The 22,246-nt window shown below is 30.7% G+C and overlaps 2 protein-coding genes across 2 annotated transcripts in view; both read left to right on the top strand.

Annotated features, from left to right (window-relative positions):
* The first annotated feature begins 12,405 nt into the window (after positions 1–12,405).
* LOC123700778 lies at positions 12,406–14,079 on the top strand. The gene is made up of 3 exons (XM_045648104.1): positions 12,406–12,604; positions 12,930–13,194; positions 13,256–14,079. Exon 3 carries the CDS (start codon positions 13,305–13,307, stop codon positions 13,911–13,913), a length of 609 nt encoding a protein of 202 aa, XP_045504060.1. The 5' UTR covers positions 12,406–12,604; positions 12,930–13,194; positions 13,256–13,304; the 3' UTR covers positions 13,914–14,079.
* Positions 14,080–16,488: 2,409 nt separating this feature from the next.
* Positions 16,489–22,246, top strand: part of LOC123700719 (ecdysone 20-monooxygenase) — a 30,472-nt gene continuing 24,714 nt past the window's right edge. The window contains exon 1 of the mRNA XM_045648031.1: positions 16,489–16,720. Coding sequence (XP_045503987.1) covers positions 16,661–16,720 — 60 coding nt within the window. The 5' untranslated portion in view covers positions 16,489–16,660. The remainder of the gene's footprint in view (positions 16,721–22,246) is intronic.

The raw sequence follows: 22,246 nt of genomic DNA, 5'->3' as shown, positions 1-22,246 counted from the left end.
TTATATTAAGACAGAACAAAATACATATTTTCTAATCTACTTACTCTTAGTCAATAACAGCATAAGCCAGATTGAGATAGCGATAGAGTATCTGCAGTGTCTTCAAACGTAGCGCGCCGGCAGTCAGTTTGTTTTCCAACCAGCTGGTGGGCTCAGTGCGTCAAGTGTTTTTAACGAAATATTTAGAAAATATAAAGTGTACAGTGTTTCTTTTTATTTGTCAGTGTGCTAAAATAACTATTGTATGTTTAGCAACCGGCTATCACTAGTCGAATGGGAGTTTTGGATAAAAACAATGTAAAAATATCTTTCCATCGGTAAGTGATTTTCAGCAAATTGATAAATATTTATGTTTTAAATCTATTTGAAGGTTTTATCAAGCGCTTTTTTGTAATTTTATGTTGTAACTGTAACATTTACCCACTTTATGGGGTTGTGGAATATAAAATAATGAAATAATTTTTAAAAAACGTCACAATAATATCACGTTTGGCATTTTGTTTACCACCGTAGTGTTGTAACACATCTAGCGTATATTATCGATTTATGACAAAAAATCTATTTCATATTAACGTTGATTTATTTATTTTGTTTCATAAATCAGATTTATATGTAGTTGTTGTTGCAAATAATAGATGTAAATTTTTTACCGCAGGAAAATAAAACATACCACGTGGTTGTTTTATTTGCACTATGTGTTTTAGTTTTCGTTTGTTGTTTATTAATTTCTCTTTCAGATTATTAATAAATTCATTTTGTTTTAGATTTCCAGAGCTAAATAAAAAATGGGTATAAAACGTGAGACATGAGTTGATTGGACGCCGCCACAATTTGCAATATTGTGTTCACTGCATTTCGAGCCTACGTGTTATCAAGATGGATACTCTAGAAGAATTGTGCAATCTTACGCTTACGTTTTTTTTTTGTTCCTGTAGATAATAAATACATTTGATTAAAGAGAGTGAATTTTTATTTTGAAATTTTTTACACATAAGTTACCTACTTTAAATGTGTAACTATGTGAAAATTAAACGGTTGATTAAATGACAGTTCTCATAGATGAGAAACTACTATTGAAATACATACTTAATATACATGCGTTTTCAAAGAAAAACCCGCATAGTTCCTATTCCTGTTGGATTTACGGGATCAAAAGTAATTTTTCCAAATTTCATTGTAATCGGTTTAGTAGTATTCGCGTGAAAGAGTAACAAACATCCATCCTCACAAACTTTCGATTTATTAGTAGGATGTTAGGAAAATGTTTTCATTAAGACTGTCCTTTTATTAACTTGTTAAAATGCTGCATGATTCCTTCATGCTGACTGTGCCTTTCTCCTCACTCCTTTAACTTTATCATCATTTCCTTCTTTATTTTAAATTACATTTCAAGTTTTAAAATTTCTTTTATAATGTACTAACTTTCCGCCCGCGTTTTTAAAGAAAATCCTGCACAGTTCCCATTCACGTGGGATTTCCGGGATAAAACTTAACCTATGTGTGTATGTACAAAATTTCATTGTAATCGGTTCCGCAGTGAAAGAGTAACATCCCTTCTCACATAATTTCGCATTTATTATATACGTAGGATTAAACAAATAATGTATTCAACTGAAATTAATTATAAGTTTTGTTTTTTTATTATTTATTATTTCACGAAACCGTAAATGCAAAATACATTCACGATTTTATCGATTGAAGCACATCCCATCACTATCACCTTCTATCTATCTAAATACGTACCTATAGTAAAAATGGTGCCATGACTATGTTGAAACGTAGCTTGTTGTCTATAGCTGTCTCATTCTTTCATACGACGTTTTCTTTAGATAGAGAGAAACAAATATATGTAAATTGTATACGCTCGATACAAGTACTCTATAGGTTAATTGCTCTTAGATATGAGTAGGTATGACAATTTCGGCTGTTTTCCAATTACAGAGCATAATGCGACTCAGTGGCGCACAATGCCGAATTATGCTGATGCTTAATTGGAACGTGAATAAATGCACCAGCAGGTTGCGCTCAAGAAGCTTATATCTAATACACTGGAGATTTCGGTATGAACATTGACGTGTAACAAGAAAATATTGCCCAGTTCATGTTTTTTATCACTTTCACACCTAACTTGGTATTGCCACTGTTAATACGAAGTTTTCCCAAGGCTACTATGTATGCTGTAATATTCTGTGCAAAAGGTTAGTTTTTGTACATGAGTTTGTTGATAAATTGCCAAAAACGTCATTCAGAAGCATTGTTGGATGAAACAATTATTATTTATGCTAAATAAAATAAGTATCTGAACCAATTATTAAAAAGCGATACTCCCTGATTATGGGTAGTCACCATAATAAAATTGTAGCAACTCTCACTTTGTCAATATGGCATGTGTGTCAAAAAAATTGCGTCGCTTCGAATATTTAAGTTAATATTGTTGCTTATTTAATGAATATTTTCCGAATATAAAGAATGCATTGTATTGTGCAAAATTGCAGAAGCGTTTGGACACCGAATTCTGGCATAGAATTTCACAGGCAAGTGTATATTTACGTTATTTACAATATTCCTCAATACTCCTGCATTTACCTGTTTAGAATCATTTCAATGGCAAAAATTGTCTAATTTAGCATCATTTTAGTAAGCAGTCATGTTAAATTTGTTATTTCCCCAATACTTTATCATTTTTCAACAAGTTTTCAATAAACAAATTTAACAAGTAAGGTAACCATGATGACGAGTTTTTATGGATAGCGAGGAGAATATATTGTAATAACAATATTATGATGAAAATTTAGAACACCATTTTAAAGATTGTTACTAGTAATGAAACAACACACGACATCGGTATTGCACTCACATGTAGTTATAAGATTGTTCGTTTTTACATTGAAATTTATACTTTTTTAACTTACCTTATATTTTTTTGTTTTACGTATTTCAGCTTTCCAAAAAGTAAAATAAAAAGAAATATATGTGCCCATCAAGGTTACTGAGGATTACGACCCAGAAAAAAATACCTTTTGAAAAATAAACTTTGTAAAGTTAGCTGAAATTTGTGCAAGGCCGCTAAACAGTTTTTCTTTGATGATTTTGGCTTGAAATTGACCAGTCGAAGCAACGCGTTTCAAAAGAAGATCTGAGTAGCTTACAATTTGGTAAACAGCATCTGATGCAAATCACAACTTTCCTCTATTTACAAAGGATGCTAATGCTATATATCGGTTCATATCCAAGCTTTGTAGCCAAAAGTTGTTTAAAACTATCATTCTATACCAATTAAAATTGTATGTACCTATAAAGTATGACCATAATAATATTATAATATAAATACTGTTAAAAATATACCTTTGTCGTTATTATTTATAGACCATGATTTTTAGTTTTTTCTATTTTGAAAAATCCTGAATTTACAAACCAGCGTGGTCACTCAACAGAAAGAGACAAAAAACATGACTGACGTCATTCTAGATCTAGACACGCGGCAGCGTGTCAAGCCAAGTTCAAGCGAAGAGAACTGGCGAGCAGCGGCCGTGTGTATATTTACACGAACCATTTCGAGCCACTTTTCACCCCCTTATAACTCGAAAACTATTTAAGTTAAATAAACCAAATTTGGTACATATCAAGAGGACCTCGAGATAAACAAGAACCTTAAATTTCATAAATATATATTAAACAGTTGCGTAGATATTAATGTCCAAAAATCGCAATTTTTAAGACTGACTGACTTATAGATATATACAAAACCTAACCCACTTCCAGATGACCTAGAAAGTTCAAATTTTGTAATCAACTAAGTAATAGTGAGTGTACAAAGGAAAAAATCAGAAAATACTGAATTTATCTGTATTTAATTTTTTTTTCAATGACATTAATTTTGTTTGTATGGAAAAATGGAAAAGTTTATAAAAATAGAAAATATTATATTCACCATAATAGTGTTAAAATATAGATCAAAACTAATCAGTGGCAGAAAAAAAATTTGAAATCCATCAATAAATGACTGAGATATAGATTATTGAAGTTTACATATTTTAGCGCGAAACATCTGTGGATTCGATGCGCCTCTGACATCACACTCACTCGCGCTAGTATCGCTAGGGCGGATTACTTCGATTGCATGATTTCTTTATTCAAAACTGTTATTAAACGTAAAATAAAAGAAAATTGTAATAAAAATATTGCTCATACAGTTAAAAATAATATATAATTTTACATATTCACATTTATTTATTCTTTATTAATTATAAGTGTTTAGTTTAGTTTTAATTTCAGTACAATGGAAGAATGCTTCGTCGAAGGTCGAAATGATTTAATTTGCGTAATATTAATATAAGTGAAACTTCTTAGGCGCGTTGAGAGTAAAATTTCAAGATCGCGTCATGACAATACCGTCACGTCATGGAGTAAGGCGACGATTCGATACGACGATCTTTGCATCTTGCCAAAGAAGTTTTACTTCTGACACGTGTGCTCGGCACACACGCTTTTTTCAACAATGCGCGCTGACTATTCTAACGTACAGGAAAATATAGAAAATAATGTTAAAAAAACCATACAGCGAAAACGCAAGAAAAAATAAAAAAAAATCGTTTATAACAAGCATTAAATACATAAATTAAATCAAATTTGCAAAGTAATTTTCTGTACAAAAAGTAATGATATCCCAACAAAAACATAAATGTAAAAATTGGAGCCAAGTTCAACCGTCGACTTGCCGAAAAAAGAATTGAGATCTAAATGTGTGCCAAGTTCTGTAGACAGTCCAGAAATTTATTAACTAAGATGTATAAAATTCTTAGGTGAACTGAAAACTCAACTGTTTTATTTTCCCTTATAGAACAATGTTTATTCAAAATATGATTTTTTTTTAATTTTAATAAAAGAATTATTTACACATAGCAAACAACTAATGACCTACTGAACCTCATAATTTGACTTGGCTAGTTTTTACAAGTTTCTAAAATAATAACGTTCAATATCAGCAATTTGAGAAGATATTATATAGATAAACAGTACCTAAAAACTAGCCTGGTTAAATTATGAGGTTCAGTAGGTCATTAGTTGTTTGCTATGTGTAAATAATTCTTTTATTAAAATAAAAAAAAAAAATCATATTTTGAATAAACATTGTTCTATAAGGGAAAATAAAACAATTGAGTTTTCAGTTCACCTAAGAATTTTATACATCTTAGTTAATAAATTTCTGGACTGTCTACAGAACTTGGCACACATTTAGATCTCAATTCTTTTTTCGGCAAGTCGACGGTTGAACTTGGCTCCAATTTTTACATTTATGTTTTTGTTGGGATCATATTTTCTTGTTACGAGTTATTGGTCATAGTGCAATCTCCAGTGTATTAGATATAAGCTTCTTGGTTGCGCTAAGTTCAGTGTTGATTGTTGAAAAAAAAAATATTCATAGTTAGCAATAATCTCATTAATGTGTTTATACTTAAATTGGTTGAAAACTATTTACCTACGGTTATTTTAAGTAATTTGGATTTTGATTATTTCAATAACATTTTTTTTGTTTTGAGTAATTTTTTTAAATGAGTTCTAAAAGAATTATATACTTTTTAATTGAATCATCTTACTCAGATGATAGTGATGATGACTATTTATCGAGTACTCAGAGTTTAAATCAATCAATTAGTTCCTTATCAAGTGATATATTTATTAAAGACAACAACCGCGGAATCACAGTGCGCCGTGCGGACTGCCCCTAAAATCAATGAGGGCGCTGCAGTCGTGTTTATAGCAACCCCATATATGAGGCTAGAACAATCTAATAAATTAGCACTAGCCCGCCCGCGGCTTCGCCCGCTTTCTCTAAAACGATTTGAGATTTAAACTATCCTATCTCTCAAGTTGGATCGAATTGCATATGGTGTGCGAATTTTATTATAATTATTGGTTAAGTGGTTTTAATAGGAGTCCATTGAGGACAAATATTGTGACACGAGATTTATTTATATTAAGATTATTATTTGATGGAAGAAGTAAACTAGACTTAAAAGTACTTCTAGAAGAAGTCTAATAGAAAAAATATATGGTTGGGTTTGAGTTTAAAAAATATGGATGGACAGACGGACAGATAGACATGATGAATCCATGAGGGTTCGGTTTTCTGTCATTTGGCTACAGCCCGTAAAAAAGATCTGGTCCCACTATTATACGATGTCCAATCTAACCTACAAACATGTAATGTAAAGAATCTTTATGTTGTCCATTAAGATACTATTACTAAGTATGGAGAAGACACCGCCTACATCACTTATGTTCCGCTCAACAGAAGTCAAACGGCCACACTGCAGTCTGCACCGCTTCAGCGCGATGGTCGCGTTCATGTCTTGTTTGTTTTAAAGCAAAAAACCATGAAACTCATGAAATATGTCGAGTGTGTTACGATATTGCACTAATAATCAAGATAATCATTTTTAAAACTTGGTTCGAGCAAATTTTTGGTGGGCACCATTTTGCGTCATTTGTCATAGACTTAAAATTTTAGAAATGGCATATTTGGTACAGTCTATGAAAGAAGTTGAATTAGTTAATAAATAATAGTAGAAAATTTAGATGACGTAAATTTTTATAGTGGAAAATAATAATTTTACACATTAAGAAAATATTGTACCTACTGTGGATATTATTTGAAAAAAAGGTTAAAACATGAAAATATGAAAATAAATTACCTACGTATCAAATTTTTTTGTTACTTTGATTGGTTTTAATTGATTAGCTTATATAATAATTGCTTCATAAGATTAATTATATTTTTTGTTACATTGATTGTTTTCAATTATTGATAAGTAATAGGCAGAATATATTTTACAAAGTGATATAGCAGTGATTGATAATTGATTTTTCAATTTATCTGCGCATGCTGTAACATCACCACTGCTCGAATGGTGAAGGAAAACATCGTGAGGAAACCGACATGTCGAAGAATTAAAAAGTTCGACGACATGTGTCATCCGCCAACCCGCACTTGGCCAGCGTGGTGGCTTATGGCCTGTGCCCTCATAGGAGGCCCGTGTCCCAGCAGTGGGAACGTATATGGGCTGATGATGATAATGATGATGATATAGCGGTGAGTCGATGACATCGCTTAATCTATGACTCACTAGCCGTCCCGCGCTGCATCGCTTGCAGCACAGATTTTGTTTGTGGTGTCTTCTCTATACGCATTAATAATAGCTCAATATTATTTTTCATCGATCTATCGATGGAATGGAGTGTCGTTTGTACAACATGTATTTGTAATTGATTTTGTAAATCATAAGAACGAAATATGCTCCTTCTACTCGTACTTCGACAGCTTATGAGTTTCGTCATCTTGCTGAATGTACAATAGGTAATAATTGTCTTGCAGCCCTCTACTATGCCGCTGTAAGCTGGTCTCATGGTTAGTCATTAAACCAATTAATTTTTCGATATGGGCCAGTAGCTGTAGTATATATAACTGCAATCACGTTCGTTCAATCAAAAACTAAAAATTGGCAATAGATTGATGATATCAGCGCAAAAATGGTAAATTTCGGTGAATCATGAGCTGATGTCGATTTGAAATGGTAAAATGGCCACTTTAAAACAATTCATAATATTATGAATCATTTTACAATTAGTTTGATTTTATCTATTGGACTTTTGCGTATGGAGAGCATACATGGAGATGACCGTTTTATTTTATGAATAAAGCTGAAATAAATAACTTATATTGAACTAGCGGTCCACCCCGGCTTCGCCCCTGGTAAATATCTTCATCCCCTTTTTCGCAATATTAAAGGTAGCCTATGTTCTTTCTCAGGGTCTAAAGGTTGTTTGTGTCAAATTTCATCAAAATCGGTTGAGAGGTTTAAGCGGGAAAGCGTAACAGACAGACAGATCGAGTTACTTTCGCATTTATAATATTAAGTAGAGATAAAACACATCGAAACACCATAAGTAAATATTGATTATACTTTAATAAAGGGGCAATTAATATTAATTTCAGACTTCAGTAAATAACTTAAATGTGAGCTTTATGAAGTTGTGGTGGATTACAGCTATTAAAATTAATGAGGCTTCCTATTTTCAAAATAAGAGTTTAAATACTTATCATATTATAGTGTACGGTATTTTTGCTGTTCATTTATTTATGTAACACGTTTAATACAAATATAACTCTGTCAGAGAGTGGTTTTAGATGAATTCAAATGTAAAAATAAATCAAAGATTTTAAAACGACTTATAGGAGTACCAAATTGGACAATTGTATTAACACCGGAAAAAGCGCTCTACAACGCGAATCGCGATATATGCCTCTACCTACATTCTGACACTCATAGATAGGAGTGAAGCTGCGCATAAAAGCCAGAATAATATTAGAATATGATAAATTATTGATGAAGAAGACTAACATTTAACGATAAGATAAATGAAACACTTTCAAGGAAGAAAATTAAAAGTAGGTTTGTTCCATTTCCATGTCTCTTTATGGTAACAAAAATCTCAGGATCCCTTATATTATATTCACAAGCAAAAGTTCACCACACTACAGAGACATTTACTATCTAATAAGTCAATCTGTCACCAAAAGAGCGCAACAGGCGGACTTATCGCTTAAACAGCGATCTCTTCCAAACAACCAGATGGACAAGGAGACGCAGTGTAGGTATAATAACACTGGTCTGCAAAGAAATCCTCCTTTGAATAAAAATATGATAAACATGGAGATCTTAACATGCTAAATCTAGATCTGCTTTCAGTTTTTTTGTATCACGTCGAAAATTTTTTTTTATTGTCGTTTTTAAATACCTAAAAATTCTGTATTGTTTGATAGTCTCTCTTGCAATAATGCTATTTTATTCTGTCTTTATGATATTTTTCATCACAAAAACGACCTGAATTTATAAAACTAGAACGATATCTACTGAATACATTATTTTTACACTAATTTGTAGGGAATTTATGGGCTTCCGTAGTTCTCATTATGACTTCGCTGCGCTCAGTTCAAAGTAAAGTTTTAAGGTGATGGTTGATGACTGTATCCTAATAATTTGGTAATTTTTTTATATTGTACTGATATATTGATGAAAATTTGTATATAATTTCAACCGTAAAGCAAAATTGAATCACGTGTTATGGATTTTTAAACGGCGCAACATCGAAAGCGCGAGTCTTTAGTGTGGTCTCTAAGGGACTGCAAATGCGGGAGCTTAGATAAGATTTAAATTATGAAATTAAGCAGACTAAAGCTGTAAAAAGAGTATCTGGTGACCACTATGAAACATTTCACCAGAAGTTTGAGAGGAGATACGGAAAAGCTAACTGAAAATATAGTAAAATATAGATAATAAGTTGGCAGCAAAGCTTGCCGAATTTACTTGATCGATTCGTCGCGAAACTCCTTATAAAATATTAAAAGAAAAGAAAACTACTAATTGAAACAATGTAAATAATGTGTAATTATATTATCTTATAGTTTTAAATAGTTTTATTGACATTATTTGTAATGTTTAAACCGAATTATTAAAATAATGATGTTTTCTTACAACAAAAAATGGGTTTCTTTCAAATTAAACCACAAATAATCTAGACGTGATACAAATTTTTTAAAACTTAATTTCTGTTCAGAAGTATCACTTCTATAATAATCTTGTGCAAAAATAAGAAGGAGCGCGAAAAAAAATTTTTTTGCAGACCAGTGTAATAAAAGCAAGAGTGCACTTATAATATTGAATTAAAATTAAAAAAAAAACACACTTTAATTAAGTCTTTAATTTTATCTTTCTGAGCACTTTCATTTGTTTACACGAGTATTTTTTGTAAGCATTTAGTTTTTCTTCCCTACAAATTTTAAACAGCTCGATCGATTTTTATCAAAGATGTCTAAGAATAAAATATTAAAAGCGTATTATTATACAAAATTAAAATATTATTATTCTAGCACATAAAATATTAAATCCATACTAATATTATAAATGCGAAAGTAACTCTGTCTGTCTGTCTGTTACTCAATCACGCCTCAACTACTGAACCAATTTGCATGAAATTTGGTATAGAGATATTTTGATACCCGAGAAAGGACATAGGATATGTTTTATCCCGGAAATCCCACGGGAACAGGAACTATGCGGGTTTTTCATTGACTGCGGGGCGATGCCGCGGGTGGAAAGCTAGTATTAAATATAAATATTTGTATAAAAAAACTAAATTGAAATTGCTTCATTCGTTCGGGAGCTATGATAACTCAGGCAAACAGACAGACACTCTCACACACACACGTAAAACTTATAACACCCCTCTTTTTGCGTCGAGGATTAAAAACAGAAGAATATTCATGCGAAAACCTAATTAAAAGTGTAACAGTTATTATATTATTACTTACTTGAAGCGACTTAAAAAAAAAGAGGAGGTTCTCAATTCGGCCGATATATTTTCTTTAGCATCATGCTTTCACCGCTTCCTGATAATGTATTTATTTTAAATGACTGATGAGCTAAAAAGAACATAATATCAGAAAGCTGTGAAACGGTGCACTGGTAAGTGTCCTTTCTAGCCTCGTACAAAAAATCATACGTAGGTCTATAAACAATATATTATTACTTTTATGGTATTTCTTTCACTGATTAATTACTACCAATTTTCCGATTGTCTGGTTTTGAAACGCCAAGAAAAATAATGGTCACGATTTAGTAAAAAAGGAGATATAAAATTAAATAAAACCTTAAAATATGAAGATGGCTTATAAAGCTATGCTATAATAACACATTTAAACGATTCTGATATTTATAACGTATCGATTTGATCAACATATTTTTGTAAAGTAATTTATTATCCAAAAGCTTTTAAATTTCCTTAATAGGTTTTTGTATTGACATGCCATTTGATAAAATATTGTATCGTGCTTAATTGTTTAATAAAAAATCATTTGCATATTTATAAAAACCATACATATGAGTAAATTTAATAATCTGAGCCTTACCTAAGAATCGGACAATGTTTTACTAACTATATCAAATATTTTTTATATTTACCTTAGATACTTTAGAGAAAGTTAAATTTACTCCTAACTGTTACCTCCGTACATATAGGTCTCATGTCCTTATCTAAATAAAATTAATGACATGAGCAGTGTGTCCTTTGTATAAAAAATTCAGACTCTGTGTGAGTCTGAATTTTTCGAATGCCAACACGAGTAAAAATATGAATTTGCAAAATGTAACTTTTTGTTGTAGAGAATAACAAGTCATCTTTACAACCTATTTATATGATGAAAATCTTCAAAAAATTAAAATACTCTCTCCAAAATTTTTTTTACGATATGTGCTACATTTATATGTGCATTGTGCAGTACTAAGTATTTTAGTTTTACACACGGAGATATTTATACACCAAGTTAGGCGTTTCACCTTCCCATGGCTGATATGTACATAATTTTACAGGTGACGTGAAATTACATCATTATATTAATTGTACAGTGTCGATGTCTCCTCTGAAAATCAGACGGGGAGTCTTTTTTGCCACTGTTTTGTTTCTTTATTTTAGATTGTAAAGGTATTTGTTTTTTCATGGTGGTACATAAAAAGTATATCTATTTCTACTTCCGAATTAACAATTAACAGCTAGGTAACCTTTAATAAAGAAATATTCTATACCCAATAAATAAAGATAAATAGAAAATAAATAACTACTGGCTGCTTGGCCAGTACTTATTTTCTATTTATCTTATATGCTACTTGTTCTTGTAATTTATGTGTCTTTAATGCAAAATTATCAAAAGGTTAGCAAAATATTTGTGACGTATTTTGACCTATGTATGCGTAAGCTCCCACAGTAACGAGGGGTACTTTTATGTAAAAGTTTGACCCTTTCGTAATAGTCTGTTAACACAAGAATGGATTTTAATTCGTTGAAAGCTCGTGAATTTCAGTTTCAAAACACCAAAGCTGGATTTATCATAAAGCTGTTAGCCATTCCATTGAAAGACTTTATTACTCTGATAACAGTTAATGTTTCGCCTTGATGGATGGCCTTATATGGGCATTTCTCTGCTAAATGGAAAATCACTGTCCCAAGCAAATTTTATTAGAATAAGTTCTATCATTTCTATTTATTTAGGATTAATATGAACATAAATGTGGTATTCTTGGTTCACAATTGCTCATTTTGTAATTTAATATAATAATTTTCGAGAAAAAAAATGTTATACATCTCAAAAACCACTCCCCTGGTATGTCCCTTTTCCAGAATAAGAAGTATTGATACCTATATATATTTAATACTTGTGAATTCGTTACTAAATAATTATAATATGTAATTGCAGAAGACTGTGGCATATTTTAAATTACAAATTACATGTCTATAATAAAAAAATATTGAAAAAAATTTTTACAAAGTTTGTCCTCAAATTTTTAAAACACTACCCTGGTAACATTTGAAAACGGCGCGAAAATCACTTAGGTTATTAGTCCAAAACATTTCAACCGTGAAATGGAACGCAAACGGTGTAAAGTTCGTTCGGTTGTCAATGTAAATAGACAGCGGCCATTTTGTCAGTAGCACCACTGTGTTTGGATGTAAACCACGCGTCGTGGCCGTTAGTACGAACACTCCACTGGTGAGCATTTGTTTTCATATTTTAAGAGTTTTAATTAGGATAATTTGTTTAAATTACTTTACTGGCAATCATGTCTGCACATCTGTGTTATAAATGTGATATGTTTTAATGATTTTGTGTTATTTGGTTTTCAAGTTAAAAAAACATTCCCCTGGTCAACATCCCCCTGTCATTTATATGCACAGGGGAGTGTTCCTTACCTCAGGGGAATGTTTTTTAAGTTTTGTAAAGACTTCATTGCTGGATAGCGCATCAATCTTCCTCAGTGTTAATAATATGTATCAAATAAATAAATAAATAATATATTTATCGTTCTTTTTCGTAGGTTATAGCTCAAAATGCCACCTAAAAAGAAGCCACCCAAAACAAGAGAAGAAATATTAGAACAAAAATGAATAGCTGAACGATTGAAATATCAACGACTTAAAAATGACCCTCAAAAACTAGAAGAAATGAAAGAAAAAGAAAGGCTGAAATACCAAAAGAAGAAGGAAAAATGGAGCATAAAATTGGTTAAGGATATGAGGAAAGATCTGCTGATGCTGTCGTTGCTGCAGGAGGAGATATCGATAGTTTGGAATCTTTTATAGACTCTGTGCATCAAAGGTGTCCTTCAATCACTCTATTTACAGTTAACGATGATGCAGTTAAAAAATGACTATGGATATTCTGAAAGACCCCAAAAAATTGAAAAGCTTTTATGGCACCCTTAAAATACATCAGATTAAGGGGAAGATATTTGGGATTGCCACAAGGCACTGCCAAACTTATAATGAAGAGCTTACGCTGCCCTTGTGAAGAAGAATGCCAGCATTTTAACCTAGGTGTTATGAACTACGAAGTGGCAAAACTTCACGTCGAGGATTTCTACACAAACTCCGATTCCGAAGACGAAATCCCGCTATCTCAATTCTCACGGAATAATGACTGCATTACAGAGACTGTCCTTTTAAGACCGATTGAAAATACTAAGACTGATCTTGATAATATTGCGGAGCCTAGTACAAGCGGCCTTCAGCAAACTTATTATAACAGTGGTGACTACGTTTTAGATAAGTTTATTGTCGGGAACAGGGAATATCGTTATGCTGCGGTTGTTAATAAAGTAGATGATGAGGACGGCGAACTAACAGTGACTTTTCTGAAAATTTGTGATAACAAGGGCTACAAGTTTAGAATAGATGAGAATGATATGTCTGATGTCGGTTTTGACCAAATATTGGAAAAGTTGCCTGATCCGAACGTGACTGTTAAAGGAAGTAGATTATTTTATAGTTTTCCAAAATCGGTACATGTCTTTGAGAAATAAGAGATGCTTCCCTGAAAGATAAAATTAATTTTTAATGATATACTGTGCCAGCAATAATAATTATTTCAAGTTACCTGAAAAGTATAAATGTTTCTTAGTTGTAAGCCAAAAAAAGTTTATTGTGATAATTCGATAACAGAGGTAATATTTTTGTTTTATTTTAATTAACATTCGAAGAGCTGACTTATGTCAAACAATCAGTATTTTAGAAAGACTGTTAAAGTAAGAAGTTGATTTTGTTCAGTTTATAACAAATGTTATAAAAATGTCTCTATTTTGTAAGTGAATTAAGTTTTGATCTCGTTGATTATTTAAGTAATAATTACACATTGTAAGTGCTAATAAAAATAAAGATTTGATTATTTAAACATACAAAAATATTAGTTTTTTTTCATAAAAACATTCCCCTGGTTAGTCACAACATTACCCTGTCACGATTTTGCACAAAACCGCTCATAACTCAAAAACAAAGAAAAAAATGTGTGTGTTTCTTTAATATATATTTTTGATATACTATTACCTTGCTTTGTATTGACAAACATTCTCAACATTTGATAAATTTTGGTTAGGACAGTCTTGTACTAATGAGTTTCCAAATAGCAGAGAAACACCCATATAAATTGATGAGCTTCTTAAGGGCACATAAATATATAGTATCTTGACAATATACATATAAAGGATTAAAGAACTATTTAATGATTTTCAGGGTCAATGTCAAGGAAGATGTTTTCACTTTCAGGTAATTAATTAAAAATTATTTAGGGACTATATTTTTTTGATCCTAAAATAACAACTTCTATTCGAATTCTATACAATAACAACACTGGAGGGATGACATTTAATATTTTAGATCAATGGACACATAACATTAATAGACAGCAGTGAAATTGTATATTTTTTGAGATTGGTCAGAAATAATCAGACAGACTAAAACAGAACTAACTAGGAACATCATAATTTCTTATGTTAAAAAAATCTATTGATCTCAGTATAATACTAGATTTTGTCAGCGGACTCGCTCGCATTCCAAATTGTAAATACAAACAATTTTCCAATCCACATGAATACATACAAAAATCTCATTAAAAATTTCTGTCCATCCGTTTAGGAGTTCATTCACAAACTCACACAAATAAATACATAAAAATATAATTTGTTAATTATATTCTAGTAATTCTTGCTATCTGCACCAGTTTTAGGTTAATATGGGGACGATACAAGCTTTTCATGCTCTTTATCACTTCTTCTTTAAAATTATATCAACTTGCTTATTTCTTTAGACTTCAGGTGAATCTATACAATAAAAATGAACGGCTGAACCGATTTCGTTAATTCTTTTTTTTAAATATTCCATGAAGAACGAAGGTCGAAGATGGTTCTTTTGGAGAGAAAACGTAAACATGTACCACGGGCGAAGCCGGGGCGGACCGTATAAAATAAGCATGCATGTATCAAAATTTCTGTGTTTTAATTATTTTAGCTGGAGGTAATCATCATCGCTACATTCATTGACTTTATGTAAATGTAAACAAAGAATATTGTACCTAAATAATAACAATATTTTATATTATAGCAATTAATATATCAATAAGTTATTAAATGTATATAACGTCAGTATATGCGGATAATATAATAATTTATGGCATAATAGGAACAGAATTATCAAACAATTATACATTAAAAAGCTGATCTCATATGAATAAAAAAATTTCCAGAGCGTTCACGTGAAATGATAAAAGTTTAAGAAGTTTATTGACACTTTCGTCGAGTTATCTAACTAAATTCGGAATAACTTATTTATAGAAGCGTTGAACTTACCTTATTAAAAAAGTACTATTATTATATATTTCCAACAACATATCAACAAATAATTTAAGAGATCACTTTCTTGATAAGTTCTCTAAGTAAGCTTTTGTAAGTTTTCTTATTTATATAATATCATCGATTTAAAACTCTATACAACTAATATTTTGCAGCTAGGATGAATCGTATTATAAATCTGATTGCAATGTTTTTAATTTTTGAATGTAACTGACTGATGTAAAGACAAATAAAAGTTTAAGCTTCTGAAAGCTTTTAATCGTACCTCACTTCATGTTGTTAAGTAGGTACTATCAAAAACATTTTAATTTCGAATTGGCGTAAGTATCCTAAAATCCTATCTTTAAATGAAGTTTTGTTATTTTATTTGCCCTTTTTGTATTCTGAATATGCGGTACGTTAAACTTTTTTGTTCAACATCTCATTATTCTGAAAAAAAAAACCATACAATATTAATCTGCAATTATTTTAATATCTTTTTTTTTCCTTTTCACGCATTACCATCTCAGACTGCTGCGTAACCTTGAACTAATTACAGCTTTTTTTCTCCACTCCATTATTTAATAATAGGTCAAAAGGGTGCCGCGGTGGGGAAGAAAGTCGTTGGTTCCCAGTCACGTGTGTCTTGGCGTGCAGGCTATTGCCTGGTATCCAAGATGCACTGCAATTAATGCATGGATGTAGAGCGTGAATTCAAGCGTACAGACTAAATAAGAAGCAGTGGTTATGTAGGTATATAGAGGCGCAACGAGCCAGTCACTTCTCAGTCTCATCGCGCCGGCTATAAGACGCTGAGCGTTCGCGGGCCTTTCGTAAACTAAACGTAAACTGCCGATAAAAAGAAATTCCTATTGTGATGTTAGTACGTAAAAAGTGTATATATAAAAAGAGCGTCGTGTGCATATTTTCAGTCTTGTTGTGAAGCAATGGAGAACATGTCGCTTCCGGGTTCATTTTTAATTTCATACTATGTGGAGAGCTTTTGGGTAAGTTAAGTGTAAGTTAACAAAATTAAAGTAACATTTTTTTGGTGCAAATTTCAGTACGAATTTAAAATGAGATCATAGAGTGTATGAATGAAAAATTTAATAAATGAAAATTTATTCGGCGCTCTTTAAAAACTTACTATTACTTCAATTTTTAATGTAGAGCGATAATTATATCATTTGTAGGCAATCAATATCATACAAACAGTGGACTAATATTACAAAAATACCGGGTTAAAAATTACTTTATTAGAAAGAATCTTGTAAGCTCACTGTGCCGGCGTGTAAAAACTGAACTGCAAGTGGAAACTATAAATTATTCAGACATTTTTCTTGTGAATTATGTCTGTTGATTACATTTTACACTATTATCGCGTGTTTCGGGTTCGAAGTTGTTATAGTTGTAATTGTAAACAACGTACGGCTTCTGATTACTTTTTTAATTGATAAATAAAGATAAAATGCATCAAAAAATACGTAATTAATGTTGAAACAGGTGATGCTATCTGCAGCACCTGAAATAAAATGTTCTACTCATGTTTACTCTAAAATTTGTAGAGATCTTAATTACGGCGCAATATTGTATGGTTGTTAATACTTTAATGAAACGACCGAGACAATTTGACGAAGTATCAATTAAGTAAAGTCGAGTATTCATCCGGAACCCTCTCCACGGTTCAGGTGTAACATAAAGTTCACAACTTCCTGCGAATGTAGATAATTGTACTATTTTCTGTCATTTGCGAAATAAAAAATTGTTTTATTTATGATGAATATATAACACATGATACCTGTATTTTTACACATACACTATAAAGTACATACACTATTTTTTAAAATTTACACAGCACTAACGTATATTCATTAAAAGCTTTCACAAGACTGATAAACTGATAATGGCTTGAACGTAAATTAATTATTGTTCATACTTTAAAATAAATATAGATGTATATGTATGTATGTGATATACACGAAGTATCGCTTAGCTAACGAAAGAAAAACATACAAAAGGCTGTTTGTATTCATAAATTAATCTGTAAAATAATGCTTAACCTGATTCTCTACATCCAGTTTTAACAAATAGATATAGTTCCACAAAAATCACTCAAATTATTATCATCAAAAAATAATGTTCGTGCTTTTCTATTAATGACATTCAAAGATGGGTTTCACCTTTGTATATTCAAGTGATTTAAATATTCAAGTACACCCAATTGTTAATATTTAATTAAATCAATAAAAACGCTACAATTAACGGTATTAAATTGCAAATCAGATCAATACGTTTAAGGGTAGTAAAACGCAGATATTATCATGATTTTCAGGTCATGTACTGATTACATAAAATAGAAGTAACTTCATGAGTTGCATCCTTATCCGGTGCAATACGCGTACCTAATCACTGCGTGCGTCAAGTTGACCGAAACGTTCAATATTCAATATTTTTTTTTGTAATATTGTATGTATTTATATTCAAACGGTCGCTTACTCTAGTCTTAGTCAAGGTTGGTTTTTTTGCACTCATAATTAACAATTTTATTGAGAACGACGCTAATGGATATCGGTCAGGTATTTTGAAATGACTTACTGCGCCATTAATTTGTCTCTACTGGGGGATTTGTAACTGAAATGTTAAAATTTTAATTGGTACTCTGTTTACTTTTAACATGATTTAAACATCATCATCAATATTATCTAGTAAGAAGGTCTAAAACGCTATTTTTCCTTGTAGGGTAAAATTAATGATGATGATTTTTTTCTTTCGAAAAATCAGTCGTAGAAATATTTTGAATAAGTTTAATTTATATTTAGAATAAATTAGGTTTATCAAACGAATTTGATCTCGGAAATGGGTTAATTAAACAAATTTTAATAGGTACCTTGCTTGCTTATTTTTCTTCATTATAATGATCCTCCTCTGGTTGGACTTACTGAATCTTTGAAAAAATAAATTAATGATCTAATCAAAACAGCGATGTGGGTCAATTTATTTTAATATCGTTTTCATGACAATAAGAATTGGTAAATTGTGTTCAAGCTTAATGAAAGCTTAAACACAATTTACCAATGACATATACTGATGTCTTCTGCTGTCTTATATTTTAATTTTTCGGTCGATTGTTTTTTTATCCTTATATATTTAGCAATTGTTGTACTTATTAAAATTAATTAAGATAATATTCAGTTATGAGTTACACCTTAACTGCATCTATGTTCACATGATATTTCACTTTTCAAAGGAACGAATTTTCATAATTTTCACTCTACACTATTTCCCATGAAATACAAAAAATTACTTGACAGTGCATTAGATCTTTATTATTGTATTATTTCTTATGAATTAATTAATTAACCATTTCTAGTCATGGATTTCTTTTTTATTTTAGTAATGAAAAAGAAAACCTACAATTGATCTGTAATCTATGAGTACCTTATGTATTTTTTTAAAGCTTCCAAGGACATCCAACAATCCAGTTATAGAGAGAATTATTCGTAATTAAAAGACACATGTACCAGAGCGTAATTAGTGATACGTTTTTTAGTTCCTAATTGTCATGAATGTAAAAACCACATCGTGGGACCGGAAGATTACTCAGCGAAACGAGCCTGTCTCAAATAACAGCTTGTGTGCTAATTATTTGATGTTTGCAAAATCAATATTATCAATTTTCATGCCTAAACGGTGTATTTACGGCGCCAGATAATTTAATTGACTGGGTGTGAATTGCTTGTTAACTTTTTTATACGATTAAATTCTCAGTCAGAATAGTTCAGGATACATCGCCCATTTTTGCAAGTGACTACTATCAAGCTAATTTTCCGTTTGTAGCTTTATTTTGATGAGACACCGAATAATTTCGTGTACGAAAGTCTCGATTGTGGTAGCTAACAGAGATAACAAGGATAAAAAATTTTGATTTGATGGTTCTCAAATATTTATTACGCAATTTGTAGGACAATATGTCTGTTGAATTATATAAACATTAACTAAGTGAAAACAAAAAATTCAGCTTGTTAGTAATCATTTATGATGACCTCGTTATCGATACACTTTGGAAAGGGGGACTCTTTGAACCAACCATAGATTTTGTAGGACAAATATTTTTTAGAATAATTTAGGTAATTATCTTGAGATTGAACCAAAAAAAAAATTCAGTTAGTAATAAATATTTGAGAACCATCAAATCAAAAATTTTTATCCTTGTTATCTCTGTTAGCTACCACAATCGAGACTTTCGTACACGAAATTATTCGGTGTCTCATCAAAATAAAGCTACAAACGGAAAATTAGCTTGATAGTAGTCACTTGCAAAAATGGGCGATGTATCCTGAACTAGAAATAATTCCATTTCCATAGAACTGTTTCACAAAGGTTGTTTTGAGCTATATTTAGGAGTAAGATTCACGATCATTTAATATAAGATGAAGATACAAAGTAATAGTATAGTTAATTTATCGAAGCATAAAGTAATGAACGTTTCATCATATTCAGGACTAACTCGTTTCTTATTGGAAGTTAGTTTCTTGTCGTAGGCAATGGGTAGGTATTACATGTTGCTTAACACGCATGTTGTGTACATCTATACATATTACCTAAATATAGTGCGTAAATACACCTATAATGTACTGATATAATCTAATTATTTAAATGTAGAAATGTGGTAGAGATCTAATAAACATTAACGATGTAGAGCTATAAACCACATAAAAATCATAGGTTAGGAATATATTTGATTTTTACAATAAACATATACGCAGTGCAAATAAGACGTGTCAGACATGTGTATGAGATGGCACTAACTAAAATAATGAAATAGCAAAAATCCCAAAAAAAAATTATTGCATATTCATATTTCCAAACGAACACAATACAAAAACAAATCTATAAAGTAGAGTAGATACATATTTTAAAATTTATAAAAAATACATATCTTCTCTACATAGATAATCTACCGAAATGAAATATATAAACGGTTATGGTTATACATTGCAAAACAAAAATATTTTCTCCGTAAACACGTCTCTGTTTACACTTTACATAATTAAGATAGGATACAATTGCAACGTCTATTAACTCGTTTAAGCTTATAGGGCTCAAGTTCAATGGTTACATAGTTTTTATGCCAGGAAAGTGTATTATTTCACATTGCATCTAATCAGAAATTAATGTTTAACAAACACGCAACGTCTGTTTCATATTATGATCTTAAATATTAAACATAGGAGCGTGCTTAAAAGCAGTCATATTAACCTACTTCAAGCTTAAATAATACTTTAAGGGCTTTTTAAGGGAGTAACAAAAAAGCATTCATTGAATTTGAAATAATAAAGGATGTTTAATATATCTGCATGCTTCGCAAAAAAATTACATCATTATATTTTTTTGTGTTCTAAATTCAAATAGAAATGAATATTAGTTAATAGTTACTATTCCTCCAGAATGACGAGAAAACGTATCAATCATATGAACAGATTATTATAAATTATTATTAAAACATATGAAATTAATTCGTCCTTGTCTGTGTTATTTGGAGAATCTGTTTACTTACATATTTATTTATTTCTACATAATAATTCATAATCAGACATAATAATTTCTAACTAATTTACCTATAATTCAAGTCCTATAATCACATTATTGATATGTCTTGCGAAATTATATGAAATAAAGTTGATGAGCTAAAATTATGTTCTATAAATATAATATGAATGTTTAATATCGACCATTTTTTGCGTGAAATTCAAAGAATGTTAAGGTTCGTTTTGGACAGATGTTAGAAGGCTTAAACTGTCAAATGAACCACCCATTCGGCCGTCACAAATTGGCCAGGTGTGACGAAGGTCCACTTCAGGGAGGTTTCGCAGAATAAACGAAAATTAAAAAAAAAAATATAGCCTTAATTAAAAATGTGGGTTTTTAAGTCACGACATCAACAAATATTCAAACGACGCATTGTAATTCAATATTGTAATAAAATACCATTGATAGAATTTCACGCAATAAAATAGGTATTTCTAGCTAGGTACTTGCAAAAAAACAGACAATGCCGTCATAAATGTTTATTTCTTTCATATTTCTAGTAGAAAATAGAAATATGAAAGAAATTTTCTACATAATAAAATATCAAAGCAGATATCAATATGTAGGTGATTAACGTTCAATTATTGTAAGAGGCATAATCAAATGTTAAAAATAGATATATGGTACGAATATGAATGAAGCATTCTAATTTGGTATGGTGTAGGTATTAAGACATAGGTACATAATACATATATGTATGAATAATAAGGCAAAAAAGTTTTATCATAATGGGTACCATTAAAGATTTTAGAATTTAATAGGTTAGGATAAAAAAGTTTATGATTGGTTTGCGGATAAATTGAAATCATACTACCGTATCGCATTGTTTATTATCTTAATTACACCGAAATAGAGCCTCGTAAAATATTAAATCTCGAAAAAATTGTAAGTATGTACTTATTCTTCTGGGATAAATCTTGGCAAAAACATTTTTGTTAAATATA

This window comes from Colias croceus, chromosome 20, assembly GCF_905220415.1.
Source record: "Colias croceus chromosome 20, ilColCroc2.1".
NCBI lineage: Eukaryota > Metazoa > Arthropoda > Insecta > Lepidoptera > Pieridae > Colias > Colias croceus.
This window is presented reverse-complemented; position numbering and strand designations above follow the sequence as displayed.